Raw genomic sequence first — 19,414 nt, 5'->3', positions numbered from 1 at the left:
CATGACTGAATACCATATTTTAAACTACAAAAACACGGTTAATCTTACCACAACCATTATTACTTGGTTTACGTTACCATGGAAGTACAAAAGCCCAGAGACAGTAAAACGGAGTAAAACGAGGTCATCTGTTTTTGCTAATGAAATCTTTAAAATATAACATTATAAAAACAAACAAAAAAAAATAACCTGTAAGATTGTTTTCTTTCCTTCGTTATCCACCGCGGTAGGTTCTTTATCCATAATCATCCGGTTTGAAATGACCGCGCTAAAAAAGAACCTGTACTGCGCATGATCGGTGACCTCTCAGTATTGTTTTTTTCTTTAAGGGGGCGTTTCCCAAACGCCGACCAAGCCACGCCCATTTTACGTCGTGGTAATGAAACCCCTGGAATTTAGTGCATGCCGTTGCGAAACCAAACCCATAAGAGCCAAGATGGCGGCGCTTTTCAAAGCCCAGAGAGGTCAGTAGTGTTGCTGATTATTACTGTATATTTTACAGCGGTGGCATTCACAGACCAGCAGCGACTCTCACTGATCCACCTTTGCTTAATGCATCTGCAGATCGACATTAAACAGACCAATGCGCATGATTATTCACGTTTTATCATGTAATGCACAGTGCACACACATATGCACGACTGTCTAATACTTTTCGGTTGTTGAAAATGTAATGCACATCAATACAGAACATACATGTTTATTTGTGCATGATACTGTTTAGGGTTGGGTTCAATATCAGACAAATAATCAACAGAATGACATAAAAGTCCTGCAATGCTAATGAAATAGTTTGACGGATTCTCGGCATAAACTCGTGCACTGAGAGATTAAATGAGGTGAAATATAAAGACTGAGCTGCTCGTGTTGTTTCGGGTGGATTATTTATTATCATGTGTGTGTTTAATCTTGACCCTCACAGCTGACTGGTTCATTCAAAACAAACCACTCATCATGGTGAGATAAAGTGAAACTATTGAGGTTTAGATTAAAATACACGCGCTATGAACTTTTATTTGTTCTATATAACGAATTTGACAAACTTATTTTTATAACTGAAGGCTTTTTTTGTTATATTGTTGGTAATACAGTGCACAAACTCACTGTGACCTTTTACCTAGTTCACCCTGCTGGTTCTGCGCATGCGCATTAACTCAATATTTACTGACGTGATAATAACAGCGATTTATTTTTTTGGAAGATGTTCGGTTTTTACAGATTTAATCGATTTCTTAGGTGTGGATTGAAGAAAAAAATAAAAATAATAAATACTCGAAATAAATAATAAAAAATACAAATAAAAATGATAAATACTTGAAACTATACTAATAAATAATAAAAATACTTTAAATAAATACTAATAATATTAGACTAATAAATATTAGAAATAAATACTGATAAATAAATATATACTAATAAAAATAATAATGATGAATACTTAAAATAAATACTAATAAATAATATAAAATAGTAATAAAATAATAAATACTCGAAATAAATACTAATAAATAATAAAAAATACTAATAAAATAATAAATGCTTAAAAATACTAATAAATAATAAAAATACTTAAAATAAATACAAAAAATTAATAAATGCTAATAAAAATCATAAATACTTGAAATAAATACTTATAGATGATAAAATAATAAACTAAATAATAAATAATTGAAATAAATAATATAAATGCATGAAATAAATACTAAGAAATGATAAAAAATAAACACTTGTAATAAATACTAATGGATGATAAAAATACTCATAAAAATAAATAAATAAATACTAATAAAATAATAAATATTTAATCGATTTATTGGGTGTGGACATGAGTAAAATGTTAGTATTGCTTACTTTCTATAAAGGTTTGCTAGCATTTCTTCACATTTTCAGATATTTTTTGTCATTTAGAGCAGTGCTTCCCAAAGTGGGGATCGCGGGACAATGACAGGGGGACCCCCTTGGTGATTTATACATCTGATTAAATTATTAGAATTATCATATTTTATCCAGAACCCACAGAAGATAAAAATAGTAGTTAATATTTACATTTAAATACAGCAACATGCAAATAGAGCATCACAGTGGCGCAGTTGGTTGGTTTCAGTCCCAGCTGGGTCAGTTGGCATTTCTGTGTGGAGTTTGCATGTTCTCCCCGTGTTGGCATGGGTTTCCCTGTTTAAAAAGCATTAAATAGGGGGGTCAATTTTTTTGTGCATCCTTAGGTTTGGTTTAAATCTTGACCACTAAGAGGACCAGGCATAAATGTAGAGGCATTACACTAAAGCTTGACTTGACGATATAAGCATGCTGATATTGTCTTGTTTCTGTGTGTGTGAGCAGTGGTGATGGCGTTGGGTCGAGGTGTTCGGTGTTTAACCCAGCTGGCGGAGCTGCCGGAGCTGCATCAGATGATGAGGCAGACGTGTCGAGATTACGCACAAAAGGAGCTCGCGCCAATCGCTGGACTGCTGGACAAAGAGCACAGGTTTCCAGCCAAACAGGTGAAAGAGCCACCGCCGCTAGCTGTGTTTCCATATACCTATTTTCATGTGCATTTTGGCAAATATTGCAAAAAAGCTTAATACAAACACTAAGATTAAAACATATTTTTGAAAATGCACTTGAAAAAACACAACTGAGTAGGATAAACATGAAAAAATGTGCATAAACTGTAAGGATAAAGGATAATCTAGGATGTTTTTTGTGCCAAGGAAGGCTTGTAATCTTAAACAGTCAGCATTTATTTTATTTCATTACATTTTTTTTATTTATTACATGTTTAGTTTTTTTTACTAGTTTTTTTTTTACTAGTCACTGGCCACTTTATTAGGTACACCTGTCCAACTGCTTGTTAATGCAAATTTTTAATCAGCCAATCACATGGCAGCAGCTCAATGCATTTAGGCATGTAGACATGGTCAAGACGATCTGCTGCAGGTCAAAGCGAGCATCAGAATGGGGAAGAAAGGGGATTTAAGAGACTTCGAACGTGGCATGATTGTTGCAGCCAGAAGGGCTGCTCTGAGTATTTCAGAAACTGCTGATCTACTGGGACTTTCACGCACAACCATCTCTAGGGTTTACAGAGCATGGTCTGAAGAAGAAGAAATATCCAGTGAGCGGCAGTTCTGTGGGCGCAAATGCCTTGTTGATGAGGCCAGAGGTCAGAGGAGAATGGCCAGACTGGTTCCAGCTGATAGAAACTCAAATAAGCACTCGTTACAACTGAGCTCTGCAGAAGAGCATCTCTGAGCACACAACACGTCCAACCTTGAGGCGGATGGGCTACAGCAGCAGAAGAGCACACCGGGTGCCGCTCCTGTCAGCTAAGAACAGGAAACTGAGGCTACAATTCACACAGACTCACCAAAACTGGACAATAGAAGATTGGAGAAACGTTGCTGCTCTGATGAGTCTCCATTTCTGCTGACACATTCGGATGCTCGGGTCAGAATTTGGCCTCAACAACATGAAAGCATGGATCATCCTGCCTTGTATCAGCGGTTCAGGCTGGTGGTGGTGGTGTAATGGTGTGGGGGAGATTTTCTTTGGGTCCATTAGTACCAATTGAGCATCAACGCCACAGCCTACCTGAGGATTGCTGCTGACCATGTCCATCCCTTTATGAGCACAGTGTCTCCATCTTCTGATGGCTACTTCCAGCAGGATAACGCAGCATGTCATAAAGCTCAATCATCTCAGACTGCTTTCTTGAACATGACGATGAGTTCACTGTACTCAAATGGCCTCCACAGTCACCAGAGCTCAATCCAATAGAGCAGCTTTGGGATGTGGTGGAGATCGGCATCATGGATGTGCAGCCGACAAATCTGCAGCAACTGTGTGATGCTATCATGACAATATGGAGCAAAATCTCTGAGGAATATTTCCAGTAGCATGTTCAATCTCTGCCATGAAGGATTAAGACAGATCTGAAAGCAAAAAAGGTCCAATATGTGTTTGGACTGTGGGGGAAACTGGAGCACCCGAAGGAAATCCATGCCAACTGATCTAGCCGGGACTCAAACCAGCGAACTTCTTGCTGTGAAGCAACAGTGCTAATCACCAGGGGTGATAGCGTTCCGGCACCACGCCGGATTTCCGGCGTACTGTGGCTGCGGGGGAAAAAAAAATCAGGTTCACGGATATTGATCTGTCATTTCTCTAGATTCACAGAATTCACTCACTGCTGAAAGCGCCGGATTGGTTTTTATTAAGTGCCATTTTGTGTGCTCGTGAATCATCTTTTGAGTGTAGACGCCATGTAAATAAAAGATTAATTGTGTAATTTAGAGAGCTTTATAAATTATAACGGATCTTTGTGAGATCTCTATGAACTAAGATTAGTGACGCTTTTTAGTGATAATAAGAGGAGCGTGCTTTGCACTTTCCAGGCTATAATCCATTCAGAATTTGTATGAAACTTTCGTTTTCGGCACATATACGCTGATATGTTTTGGGAATGACATCTGCATATTTACGCTGGGTTTATTCTCGAAATAACGGTGAAGCAATAGACGGGACAAAAATATATTCCCCCCTTCTCCTTAAACAACTTAGTGTTTCAGCTATGAAATAGTTCAGTTTTGTATGTAGCCTAATGGCAAAGTGTTTATATTTAGTTTCGTTTTTTATTCAGCTTATTTAGAAAAACGTTTGGAGCATTTTTTATTCGTTAAAAATAAGTTTTTTTTAACGAACAGCGCCCAGCGGAAGACCATCATTGTCTGTTTGATCAGTTTGCCTTCTCAGATCATCACGACTTGCCTAAAATAAAGAAAACAGTTCAAGTATAAAACAATGGTAGCTTAAACGTTAAAGAATGTGTGCTATTAGGCGCATAGTTTGCTTATAAAAAGCTTGCAGGACATCGCGGCGCCAGAGCAATCACTTGCATTTTTTCAGTGGGAGCAATTTAAAGTTATCCGTCATTTTTGCTCACAAAGTACGAGTAATACATCAAAAAACATTACAGTGTTTTTATAAAATAAAGAAAACCAAAATTATGCGCTTTCTGTCGTCTAGTTTTTGAACAGGAGCGCTTAACAAAATGAAGCAAAATGTATATGCCTCACAGACATAATAAATATATTTATAGAAAGCTTTAAATTATTACTTAACGAAATAAAACAAATCGAAAACAAAAAAACTCCTTCATGTAATCCGTAAAGATGAATTTCTTTCTAAAGGCGAGTCCAAGATGAGATTGCCAGTCAGGATCTTTGCGACACTGACTCAGAATATGTAAATAATTAATTAAAATAATAAATAATAAAATAAAAAAATAATAAATAAATAATTAAGATATGTCGTTACTCTTTCTTCGACACATTCATTGTTATTTGTTTTTGCCGGTGCTTGGGGCGAGTTTTAGCTTATTGTGTGCGCTTGAACGCGGATTCACAGTAGCAGTTTTAACATGGAGTGACACGACATCTGACGTACAGATGACACTGGCACAGTCCGGTTTTCCACTGTCATGTGTCACTCGCTAGTGGCATGTGTAGTGACCTGTGTCACTCAGAGTGTCGCGCTGCATGTCACTGCAGTGACATCGACACCCGGCGAAGCTTATGACATTAATTAACACGAGCAAAACTATATTTAATCATTACGCGACTTTTAACCTAATTTATCGCGTCGCAAGTTAGTTTATTTGATGAGCTACTCCACGATGTTTTAATTTAAACGCATTTATTTTATGTATTCGTAGTCATACTTCCGTACGTAATATAGTCATTTGACAGTACATGTCAGTCAAATTTATTGTGGCATGCTTATGTATGGGAGGGGTTACACTTATCTGTTGTACTGTATAAATGCATGTTGAAAACTCATAACATATATGCATGTAAGATAACAGGTGTCATTTGCCTAATGATTTTTAAATATTAAAGCAAAGAGACTTATAAGATTAATGTGCTTATAACCTGCTTATACTGACACCTACTGGCACATGTCACAAGATCACTGACACTGGCATGTGTCACTGACATTACTGGCATGTGTCTAAAAAGAGCCGCTTGACAATAATGATGATCAGGGTTACACATAGGCTGTTAATATATTTGGGCCCAGGGGCCCACAAGTTATGTGTTAAAAGTGCGTTTCATACATAGTACCCCTACCCCTACTCACCTTAGGGGCAAGGAAAAAAAGTTCAGGCTCAGGAATTTTTTCCACTATCAGCCCTGAATCACTGAGCTGACGGAACTGTGTGTATATAATGTGTGTTTTTCCTCATGGATGCAGGTTCAGGAGCTGGGAGCGATGGGTGTGATGGCTGTGGAGGTGCCAGAGAGTTTGGGTGGAGCAGGAATGGATTATCTGGCCTATTGTCTGGCTGTGGAGGAGCTCAGCAGAGGATGTGCATCGACAGGAGTCATCGTCAGTGTCAATAACGTGAGTCATGTTTTATTGAGTTTTATTTATATGAGCTAGAATCATGCAGATTTTTTTTTTTTGTATCGTAATGCAGTTCCTGGAGAAATGGAATAGTAAATGAGAAAACTGGGCGTGGCTTGTTTTTTCTACTGCAAGCTGATTGGATGTAGTAAAGTAGGTGTTTCATTCTGAAAGATGGGCAAAAGGGTTTGGGGAGAGTTATTACAGCCTAACAGACTCTTCCTGCTCACCATTTCTGTTTGATGTCAAAACTGATAGCTGGGGGGCGTGGTTTAGTGTGTAATCCACGCCCAATACCTCAGACAGACCCAATCTGAGAATTTAACTGAAAATAAACAGGAAGTGCATGTTCAGATTTGAACTTTGACGAGCAAACAATGTCTTTGTTCTTAATGACATGCACAGATGAATTAACGATGTGAGCTCACAAAATCAATACGGTTAGTCTTGATTTCATGTGGACTTTAATGAAAAAATGTTTGCATTTAATTCTGCTTGAACCCATGCTTATGCACATGTTTTAGTCGCTGTACATTGGTCCAATTCTGAAGTTTGGCTCAGAGGAACAGAAGAAGCAGTGGATTACACCCTTCACCACGGGGGAGAAAGTGGGATGTTTCGCGCTGAGTGAACCAGGTAAACACGACTGCGTTTCCATCTACTCTGCACTGGTGAAGTATACTAGAAGGCATTGTGTTTATGGTTGCATCTACAACTTTAAAGGTCCAATGAAATTAAAATAAAGTTTTTTTTTAGATGTTAGTATGTGTATTATTAATCTTTAGGATATCTCTAAGCTAGTGTGCTCCAAAACCGTGACAAAATTCATTTTTAAAACTGATATAAACATGTAAAGCTTGTAGTATGCCTCGTTCGGATCAATGATTTTATTCACGTCACCTCACACTACAGTTTCTCATCAAGTCTTCCGACCAATCAAACACTCTCTAGAATCTGACATGCCCCGCCCCCTTCTCATTTGCTTTTCATTTGATCCTCTTGAGGTCAACCACTGTCACCGGCAGAGCAGTGATAAAACAAAACTATTGGCTGTTTTTCAAAAAAGGGAGGAGCTACACTATGTCCCGCCCTCTCTTCGTGTTTCGGTTGAGATTACATCAAACATCAAATAAAAATGCACATTTCAAAGCACTTCACGTGACCTATAAGGCCAATTTATACTTCTGCGTTGAGTGCATGTATTAGGTCTGGTGTAGCATCAAAAATATCGATATAGTGATAAATATCGATACTGTTATTATTAAAACAATACAATCTTGCTTTTGCCAAGTACCGATACTGGCTTTGCTTTGTTTTTAAAATGTAAATTCTGGCTGCAGAGCCAAGCGCTTAGCACAACAACGCACTTAAAATTGATAGCAACAGAAAAAAAACATTCAGTTGGCACTTCTGCATCGCAATAACGCTTCGGTGGACACGTAACCTAAATGCCCACAACGGCATTGGCTACATGCAAGCCAAATGCCATGTGGTATGGCAATCACTCAACACTGAAGTATACATTTTTGTGTGATGTTAAATGCTGTGCTGAAAATGTGTGTTTGCTATGAAGGAAACGGCAGTGACGCGGGTGCGGCGTCGACATTAGCGCAGCAGGAGGGAAACGAATGGGTTCTCAATGGAACCAAAGCCTGGATCACCAACAGCTGGGATGCTTCTGCCACCGTCGTCTTCGCCACTACAGACAAGAGCCTCAAACACAAGGTGCAAATTAGGGCTGTGTGATTAATCGAAATCAAATCGTAGTTGCAATTTAAAACATTTTGATTAGCTAATCTCAAGAGGCTGTGATATGAAATATATAAGTATTATTTAAATTTTCCCGCCCAGAGCAAATGCGTGACTGCCGTCTGTGTGTGACAGTCTTACTAGTCAATTGAATGAGCGCACTTTCTTTCGACCCAATCAGAATTGTGCAACCAAACTATGCGGAACGCATAATGCCGTCTGCTGCATGAGGAGCATTATTAGACAAATAGTATCAATATGTAATATGGGATTATTTTGGTTTAGAAGTCACAGACAGCAAACAAAAACAGGTCGTTTTTCAAGAGTTGTCGCAGAATTGTTGCCACAGTTTACAGATTATTGACCTGAAGCTGGACCACAAAATTAAATCGCAAATCAAATCGTAATGTCTGTCAGAAAAATCCCAATTAGATATTTTCCCAAAGTCGTACAGCCCTAGTGCAAATGATTATTTTTATTCTAATTATACAGTATAGATTTTCAATTAGCTGACATTATTTGATTTTGTGTATTCATTAGGGGTGTTATGCTGTGTTCACACCACTGTTGATGGGGTCGGCTGGAGGATTTCCCCTGGGACACCAACAACAGAAGCTACGTCATAATCACGCCCCCACAAGAGCAAGCTCCTGATTGGTTAATGTGGCGCGAATGTCCGCTTTAGTCCAGATTTTTGAACTCGAGCGATTCGCGTCAAACGCACAAAACGCTCAATTCGCGCAGCGCAATTCACACCGCGCCATCATGCAATTCGAGTCATTTGTGCCACGCCATTTGTGCGTATCGCGCTGCAGGATGTCTATTCGCGCATTTGCATTGATTTGCATTCCGCGTCTGGTGTGAACACAGCATAACGGTACCCAAAGTTCACAGTTTGGTATGCATTTTGGCTTCTAAGTCTAAGTAAATTTTAAATTTAAGTGAAATTGCTTGTCATTTTTGTTATTATTAACATTCGTGAAGATTTAAAGTCTAAATAAGTGTAAAACAAATTTAAATAAATAAAACAAATCTGAAAATTGTATTCCGTTCTCTTAATAATATACTGTATTTAAATTAGGGATGTGGCTTTCTAGTCTGATATATAGATATTGACAATATTTCAGTAATTTAAAAAATATATTTTAAGCATTTGCTGCATAAATTTTAAAAATGATATACATATTTTAGTAATTGCGTTGAGGTTTTCAGCAATAAAGTTTAAATAGATAATGGTGGGCTGCGATGTCAAGCAATGAAAAATGATTATATGACTTGTATGAATCACATGTCATTATCAAGTGCAAAGAGCTTAAAATGCACATTGATTTCGCTCATGCAGACAAGAGGAAGCACCTAATATGTGTGTGTAGGAACTAAGATTTGAACTATACCTGTAAAACAGGGATTGCATTTGGCACACATAATGTTAATAACTGTTACACCCTTAGTGATCATAAAATAGCCCATGACAATACATTTAAATATGAACATTTGTATTCATTCATTCCTCATGCTAATGTTTTTTGTTATATTTGTGAATCAGGGGATTAGTGCCTTCCTAGTGCCGATGCCTCATCCAGGGCTGTCTTTAGGGAAGAAAGAAGACAAACTGGGAATTCGAGCTTCATCCACTGCCAACATTATCCTGGAGGACTGTCGAATCCCGCTCGGAAACATGCTGGGGGAGCGAGGAATGGGCTTTAAGATCGCAATGGTAATTTCTCCAGTATGCCAATAGCATTCATTCTAGGGCTCCACAATATACAGTTAATTTTAGTTTTATTAGCCCCCCTTTGAAATTTTTCTCCTTTTTTAAATATTTCCCAAAAAATGTTTAACAGAGCAAGGAAATTTTCACAGTATGTCTGATAATATTTGACTGGTGTATATTTGTTTTAATTCGGCTGGAATAAAGCAGTTTTAAATTTTTTAAACAACATTTTAAGGTCAATATTATTAGCCCCTTTAAGCTATTTTTTTTTTCAATAGTCTACAGAACAATCAATCGTTAAACAATAACTTGCCTAATTACCCTAACCTGCCTAGTTAACCAAATTAACCTAGTTAAGCCTTTAAATGTCACTTTAAAGGTTCACGAAACCCTTAAGTACTTGTTTTGAGATTTTACCAGATGTGTGTGTGTTGAGCATCACTTAAGACAATGCTAGCACCTGTCAGCTTTAATTGTGGGAAAAACTGGATAAATTTGAGCTTTTTTTTAGCTAATTTCAGCTTTCGGGTTTAAAATGATTTTTGGGGCAGATCAAAATCAGCGACGGAGCGTAGAACTGCAAGTGCAAAGGTGACGCGTCGGTTTCTCATTATTATTCATAGAGGAGTTTTTTATCCTATGAGAAGAGCCGGCATTTTTTCCCAGCGATGCTGTCAGGGCCGATACAGGAAAGCTGTTTGTGTCCAGCAAGCATTTTTGTCGAGAGAGCAGTACGAGAATTAGAGAATGGCGGACGTTGTCTTTTATCAGGAGTTCGTTCACATTTAGACACATCACCGTGCTGCTGTGTTCACCTAAATCCTCCAGATTACCAGCAGAGCTAATAGTTAAAACAGACAGGGCAAGAGACCTGAGACACTGAGTCTGCATTCAGACCCGGGGATTGAGGGAGAAGTCCTCATTTATAGTGTTTACATGAACACGATTATCTTTATAATGATATAAATTGTGGTTATGTGTGTATGAAATTACGAATAACATATGAAGCAGGGCATTAAATTACTGATTATTTCTTGCATTTTAACTTTGTAAACTAAAAACTCATGCGTCTCCTCACGGTTTGTGTCTCATTTTGTGAGCCGACTGACAACAGTTCCGCTCCCCTCCTTCTCTCCTGCTGGCCACGCCCACTCCTGCCCTTTGTTCGCGAAGCTCCACCCCCATTATGATGCATCTTTTAAAAACATTCTGAGGTAGACCTAAACCGAAAGTGGGGGGTGTCATGACCCTTTAAGCTGAATACTAGTGTCTTGAAGAATATCTAGTCAAATATTATTTGCTGTCATCATGGCAAAGATATAATAAATCAGTTGTTAGAAATGAGTTATTAAAACTATTATGATTATAAATGTGTTGAAAAAATCTTCTCTCTGTTAAACAGAAATTGGGTAATAAAATAAATGGGGGCGAATAATTCAGGGGGGCTAATAATTCTGACTTCAACTGTATATGCAACACTATTTAAAAAAGAGAGGAAAAACTTTGTCCATTTTTGACTACATCGTTGTTGTGTAAACCCAGCCTTCATTTATTCATTTTCTCCAAACACTGGATAAAGTATATTTTTATTCCTGTGCTAATAGCTGTTATCACTGTAGAGAATACTATAAAACAATATGATTTCCAAACCAATACGAAACCATGAAAAGAAGTTATTTTAAACACTTGACTGATGTTATGAAGTGAATTTGGAGTAAGGTAAGTTTGCACACATGCTATAAGAGTACATTTATTCATTCTCCAGATTTTTTCAGTCCCAAACCAGTCGCAAATTGTTTGTTTTATTGATATTATTCACTAAAGGACAAATTCTTATTGTGGGGAGAATATTCATTGGTATATCTTATCATTTGGGATATACCCCATTCCTAGTTTTAAACTAAAGCATGTTCACATTTGTGTTTTGTTATCAGCTACTCTACTGTAATCTAATTGTTTAATGGTTTTCCGCTCAGCAAACTCTGGACAGCGGGCGGCTGGGGATCGCAGCACAGGCTCTCGGTATCGCACAGGCAGCTCTGGACTGTGCCGCTGACTATGCTCATAAAAGAACAGCTTTCGGCGCTCCGATTGGGAAACTGCAGGCAATACAGGTAATACACTGACTGGAACTCAGCACATTTGAGTGACATTTAGTAAAGGTTTATATATATATCAGGGCTCGAAATTGTAACCATTTTGGTCGCATATGCGCCCGAAAATTAATCTATGCGACCTCATAATATATTTGAACGCATTCGTGCGACTGCAGATAATGGTTGTAGTGCGACCTGTTTTGGTTTTTTCTAAAAACGTGCTGAATCGCTCTTCCCTGCCGCTATATTGGTTTATATTAGCAGTCATTCACTCAAGGTATTCCGCTGTCAGATGACAGGTAAGGAGCTTTTATGACCACGGGAAATGCAAACGGCTGAAGAGTGAAAACTTAAAGCACACAGGTTTGCAAACTCCACCTAAAGTTGAGGCGCAGATGAAAGCGATCATGACACGTCACGTGGTGAATAATGATCCGCCAGCTGAGATCAATCGAGTACGCGCTTTTTGGAGAAGGTGCCCGAATCTCCATGTGTTGCATTCACTGCGTGTTCAGCGCAAATGTCCGCTAAAAGTCAAATCTAATACTGTACATTTCATCGCCAAAGGAGCTCGCCTTTACTAAGTTTACACTGAAACTGCAGCTCATAACAAAGACCGGTATTGCGCCGGTGGTCAGCGCAAGAATCCTGCTCTGCCTGCTCATAAATTGGGTCGGCTGACTCGCCTCATGCTTTCCACTAACACAGAAACATGAAGATCAGCTCAGACTGAACCTTTAAATTGACACAAACTGAAACCAAAACTTTTAAACAGTGATAGAAGTGAGACTTTACTTACTTTCTTTTGTGTATTCTTGTTTGAGTTGTATATTTTTTTTTTTTTATTTACTGATGACTGCTTTGCAGCTTTCATCATTGAATTGAATGATTTATTATAATCTTTTGTTTGTTTTGTTGCAGAAATATTATTTATTAAATTGACATGCATATATAAACAGCAGTACAAAATAAATTTTTCTTACTGCAATGCTTCATTTTTGTTTGATGCAAACTATACATTTATTTTTCATAAAGTAACTGACATTTTATAGCAGATAACCTACATTCATGCACATTCAAGGCAGTATCATAATGAGAAATGGAATTCATTGTTACTATTATTGTCATTTTCATCATCATTAATATTCTATGGCCTAATTATTAGACATTCATTTTGGAATTATTGCACACAAATATCAATGTCTTCGCAGCATTAGTTAGATAGTTGTTTCTGGTTTTTGTCAGTCCTATTAATATTGTTTTAAAATACAATAAATCCCTTAAAAAACAATTTGCAGCGGTGCTCATTCATTTTTGGTGGGTGCTCCTAAATTTTTTCTGGTGCTCCTAAAATTATTTTGGTGCTCGTAAATATTTGAAGTTGGGAGCACCGGCGCTACCAAGTAAAAAAGTTATTTTCGAGCCCTGTATACATATATATATTTTTTTCACCAGGGATAAATTACTGGATTTGACATTAAAGCGGACCTATTATGCAAAAATCACTTTTATAAGGGGTTTAAACACAGTTGTGTGTCAGCAGTGTGTGAATATAATCAGCTCCTAATAGTTAAAATGTATTAATCTTACTTTTTGTAGCGGCTTTCCTATACCGCTATTGTTGTTGGTAGAGTGAGCAAGTTTTTAACGCGTATAAGTCAGAGTCCGTAAGCAAATAGCTGCAAATAAAAACATATTTATTTTCCAATCAACAGAATTACTCAATCACTTTCCTTTATCTATAAGCACACTTCTCTGTTACCTTCAGTTACGAGACGAGACGTTCAGTTACGATACGAGACGGTCAAAAACTGTGTGCTTCCTACCAACACTGTCTCACTCCATGCAGTGAAGCCACAATTATATAGTCTCCTACTGACACCTTGTGGCCAATAGCCAAAATACAATGTACGGCTCCTACACTTTTTATAACCCGACTTGATAAAAGCAGTCTGCAGAAACACTTTGATTGACATTTTCTCTTTGTTTGTGTCATCAGAGGGGGAAAGCCCCGCCCACTAGTGACCATCTCTCGCTCATTAGCACAGGGAGTCTTTGAATCTGCCACTATGCTGACACACTGGCATTTGTAGCTCCGCTAGGGCTGGGCTGATAACCAATATAATATCAAACCGCGATAAAATTTGTCAATAACAAAGATAAGCTCTGGACTTTTTACTCTATATTGATTTAAGAGTAGAAATGTGCAACAATGAGAATCTAAAAGTGTGTTGATACTAGAGTTGTTCAGATTTTTTGGCCACCAAAAGTTATATATATGTTAATATGTTGTGCCATTTAATGGATCCTCTATTTTATGTGGCTTTAGTCATTGTTGGGATACTCTTTTCAATCTGGAAGCATTAACAACTCATCTCAAAATATATATCATCATCGTTCAATATGCAAAATAATTATCGAGATAGCATTTTTGCCATGTAGCGCAGCCCTAAGCTCCGCCCTCTTCTGAAAAGAGCACAATCTAATTTGAATTTAAAGCGACAGTCACCAAAACGCCACAATTAGGATTAAAGCCTAAAAGGGTCAGTTTCAGACATTATTTGTGTGCTATTTTCAGCTGAAACTTCTCACACACACTAGGCACATCAGAGACTCATTTTACATCTTGTAAAAAGGGGCAGCATAGGTCAACTTTAAAGTCAGAGTGAACCGTAAGTTGCTGAGGCTTTTATTTCAGTATGATGATGTATTTCTAACTGAAACACTATTGAGTAGCTCCTCCTCTTTTCTTTCACTTACAGCAAATTAACAGTTTAAGGGGCGTGGCTAGGCATATTTTGCCCAATCAGAGACGCACTGCCATTCCAGAGCAGAAGCAGATGGGCAGATTCATTAAAGATTACCAAACAGTTAATCAGTGGATTAGCTTCACAGATTAATTATTCACCTTAAAACCAACAAAGTGTGCTAGCAAAATATACATGGTGAAATTAGATTTCATACGGACTTTAAGCCTTGTCATGTGAACGTCCTTTGGAATTGTTTTGTTGTTGTTTTGTGTAAATGTTGTTTATTTAGGAGCAACAGATTATTTTAATAATAAATGAATACAATAAGTGTCTGTAGGGCCATCTTTTCTGTGTTTCTTTGTGTGCTCATTTGTTGTCATTTCTCCATGGAAGTCAATCTCTGCCCTGTCGAGCCCTGAGTCCAATGCTTTAAGTTTATCTGTAAATGTCTCTTTCAGTTTAAACTGGCAGACATGGCCGTGGCTATAGAGAGTGCTCGACTGCTCACCTGGAAAGCTGCACTTCTGCGCGATGCAAAGAAACCTTTTACTAAGGTTAGTGTGTTTTCTTATTGCAGACTGTTGGAACTACTTGGTAAATACAGTTTGTTCATATTCAAGGCCAGTGTACTTCAGTGGTACAGTGAACATCATTGTGTCTCCAAATACAATAAATTATTTGGAGCAAAATACACATTTGGAACTTAGTAACTGTCTATAGACACACAGAAATCGAACAAACATTTAGGGCATAGCAGCTGCATGGCAACACAAAATCATGTGGAACACAGCAACTGCATAGCAACACAATAAAAGCATTTGGAACATAGCAACTGCATAGCAACACAATAAAAGCATTTGGAACATAGCAACTGCATAGCAACACAATAAAAACATTTGAAACATAGCAACTGCATAGCAACACAATAAAAGCATTTGGAACATAGCAACTGCATAGCAACACAATAAAAACATTTGAAACATAGCAACTGCATAGCAACACAATAAAAACATTTGAAACATAGCAACTGCATAGCAACACAATAAAAACATTTGAAACATAACAACTGCATAGCAACATACTAAAGACATTTGGAACATATTTGGACCATAGCAACTGCATAGCTACATACTAAAGAAATTGGGAATGTATTTGTAACATAGCAACTGCCTGGCAACACAATAAAACATGTGGAACATAGCAACTGCATGGCAACGCAACAAAAGCATTTGGAACATAGCAACATACTAAAGACATTTGAAACATATTTGGAACATAACAGCACAATAAAAGCATTTGGAACATAGCTACTTACTAAAGACATTTGGAACATATTTGGACCATAGCAACTGCATAGCTACATACTAAAGATATTAGGAATGTATTTGGAACATAGCAACTGCATAGCAACACAATAAAAGCATTTGGAACATAGCAACTGCATGGCAACACAATAAAAACATATGGAACATAGCAACTGTATGGCGACACAACAAAAGCATTTGGAACATAGCAACATACTAAAGACATTTTGAATGTATTTGGAACATAGCAACTGCATAGCAACACAATAAAAGCATTTGGAACATAGCAACTGCATGGCAACACAATAAAAACATATGGAACATAGCAACTGTATGGCGACACAACAAAAGCATTTGGAACATAGCAACATACTAAAGACATTTTGAATGTATTTGAAACATAGCAACTGCATAGCAACACAATAAAAGCATTTGGAACATAGCAACTGCATGGCAACACAATAAAAACATATGGAACATAGCAACTGTATGGCGACACAACAAAAGCATTTGGAACATAGCAACATACTAAAGACATTTTGAATGTATTTGGAACATAGCAACTGCATAGCAACACAATAAAAGCATTTGGAACATAGCAACTGCATGGCAACACAATAAAAACATATGGAACATAGCAACTGTATGGCGACACAACAAAAGCATTTGGAACATAGCAACATACTAAAGACATTTTGAATGTATTTGAAACATAGCAACTGCATAGCAACACAATAAAAGCATTTGGAACATAGCAACTGCATGGCAACACAATAAAAACATATGGAACATAGCAACTGTATGGCGACACAACAAAAGCATTTGGAACATAGCAACATACTAAAGACATTTTGAATGTATTTGGAACATAGCAACTGCATAGCAACACAATAAAAGCATTTGGAACAAAGCAACTGCATGGCAACACAATAAAAACATATGGAACATAGCAACTGTATGGCAACAAAACAAAAGCATTTGGAACATAGCAACATACTAAAGACATTTTGAATGTATTCGGAACATAGCAACTGCATAGCAACACAATAAAAGCATTTGGAACATAGCAACTGCATGGCAACACAATAAAAACATATGGAACATAGCAACTGTATGGCAACAAAACAAAAGCATTTGGAACATAGCAACATACTAAAGACATTTTGAATGTATTCGGAACATAGCAACTGAATAGCAACACAATAAAAGCATTTGGAACATAGCAACTGCATGGCAATACAACAAAAGCATATGGAACATAGCAACATACTAAAGACATTCGGAACATATTTGGAACATAACAGCACAATAAAAGCATTTGGAACATAGCTACTTACTAAAGACATTGGAATGTATTTGGAACAGCAACTGCTTAGCAACACACTAATGAAATTGGGAATGTATTTGGAACATAGCAACTGCATAGCAACACAATAAAAGCATTTTGGACATAGCAACTGCATGGCAACACAATAAAAACATATGGAACATAGCAACTGTATGGCGACACAACAAAAGCATTTGGAACATAGCAACATACTAAAGACATTTTGAATGTATTTGGAACAGCAACTGCATAGCAACATACTAAAGAAATTGGGAATGTATTTGGAACATAGCAACTGCATAGCAACACAATAAAAGCATTTGGATCATAGCAACTGCATGGCAACACAACAGAAGCATATGGAACATAGCAACATACTAAAGACATTTGGAACATATTTGGAACATAGCAACACAACAAAAGACTTTGGAACATAGCAACTGCATGGCAACAAAATAAAAACGTGGAACATAGCAACTGCATGGCAACACAATAAAAACATGTGGAAAATAGCAACTGCATGGCAACACAATAAAAACATGTAGAACATAGCAACTGCATGGCAACACAACAAAAACATTTGGAACATAGCAACATACTAAAGACATTTGGAATGTATTTGGAATATAGCAACGCATAGCAACATAATAAAGACATTTGGAACAGCAACTGCATAGCAACACACTAAAGAAATTGGGAATGTATTTGGAACACAGCAACTGCACAGCAACATACTAAAGACATTTGGAACAGCAACTGCATTAAAACACACTAAACCCGGAATATGCTAGAAGTTGCATAGCAAAATAATAAAAACACATTTGGAACTCATTGGAATCATTTAGAACATAAAAACCTTTGGGTCATCTTAGCAATTCCCAATACACATTTGTAAAATGTTGCATGTGCCTAGCAACAAACAAAAACCGAAACACACTTTAAAAACTCTTAGAAACTACATAGCAACATACTATACAACAAATCTTTTTTCTGCATATGTTTTGTTTTGTTCTCCAGGAAGCTGCCATGGCCAAACTGGCAGCATCTGAAGCTGCTACTTTTGCCTCTCATCAGGTAGGGCATCGTGAACATTCTTAATGTATATATTTATAGGTCATAGGTGAACTAAAATCAGTATTGTGTTTGATTATGAAGGCCATCCAGGTGCTTGGAGGAATGGGTTACGTCACAGATATGCCTGCGGAAAGACACTACAGAGACGCCCGCATCACTGAGATCTACGAGGGAACCAGCGAGATCCAAAGACTGGTCATCGCAAACAACATCCTAAAAGAGTACCAGCAATAGGAGAGCTGATGTTTAATCTGTCACTGTGCCTGGATTGGCTAATGGGGTCGGTCACATGATCTCAGGACTGTATTATTGTGACTGGCCAGTGCTGAATGAAGATGTTTTTGAAGTGCATTTGCTTATTTGTGCCACAAGAGTGCAGTAGAGCGTCCAGATCTTCTGCCTTGTATGGGTCAGAAGGACTAACCACAGTTAAACTGAAAGCCTCACTTGATGATTTCACTGGGAATGTAAAAGCATATCTGACTGTACATAATGAGTTATATGTATTTCTAATGCATTTTAAAATAAATAAATGATGATATTAAGTTTACAAATCACTTCACATCGTGTTATTTAAATGCCATATTCTTAATATAGTTTTAACAGGATTAATCTGCAGCAAATGCAATTGATATACTATTTTTATATAATGTGTTGATTTGATTTTTTTTGATAATTATACTTTAGTTTTGCATATTTAAAAATGCCATCTTGAGTTTTGGAAAGGAACTTTGGCAGTTGATAATGACTTTACATACGCCGAAGAACGTATATTGAGAAACGGCCACTGCTTTTATCAAGTCTGATTATAACAAATACTATTAATTCATGTTTAAGTTGGTTATATTCACAGACTGCTGCCACACAACTGTGGTTAAACCCCTTATAAAAGTGATTTTTGCACAATAGCACCCCTTTAAAAATATACATTCAATTAAATTAAGTTTTATAGTCAAAACACTCCTACACAAGTCACAGTTTTATTTCTTTTTGCG

The 19,414-nt window shown here is 37.3% G+C and overlaps 1 protein-coding gene across 1 annotated transcript; it reads left to right on the top strand.

Moving 5' to 3' along the window:
- The first annotated feature begins 427 nt into the window (after positions 1-427).
- acads (acyl-CoA dehydrogenase short chain) lies at positions 428-18,969 on the top strand. The gene is made up of 10 exons (NM_001003743.1): positions 428-464; positions 2,341-2,501; positions 6,253-6,402; positions 6,930-7,041; positions 7,979-8,130; positions 9,701-9,871; positions 11,845-11,982; positions 15,173-15,268; positions 18,363-18,419; positions 18,501-18,969. Exons 1-10 carry the CDS (start codon positions 437-439, stop codon positions 18,651-18,653), a joined length of 1,218 nt encoding a protein of 405 aa, NP_001003743.1. The 5' UTR covers positions 428-436; the 3' UTR covers positions 18,654-18,969.
- The last annotated feature ends 445 nt before the right edge of the window (positions 18,970-19,414 follow it).

The sequence above is a fragment of the Danio rerio genome, chromosome 10 (assembly GCF_049306965.1).
Source record: "Danio rerio strain Tuebingen ecotype United States chromosome 10, GRCz12tu, whole genome shotgun sequence".
NCBI classification, from domain to species: domain Eukaryota; kingdom Metazoa; phylum Chordata; class Actinopteri; order Cypriniformes; family Danionidae; genus Danio; species Danio rerio.
This window is presented reverse-complemented; position numbering and strand designations above follow the sequence as displayed.

Bases quoted from the DNA above. Each gene is read 5' to 3' on its own strand.
- acads (NM_001003743.1), top strand. From the start codon at position 437: ATGGCGGCGCTTTTCAAAGCCCAGAGAG. The intron at 6,403-6,929 runs GTGAGTCATGTT...CACATGTTTTAG, and splicing joins TCATCGTCAGTGTCAATAAC to TCGCTGTACATTGGTCCAAT. The intron at 18,420-18,500 runs GTAGGGCATCGT...TTGATTATGAAG, and splicing joins CTACTTTTGCCTCTCATCAG to GCCATCCAGGTGCTTGGAGG.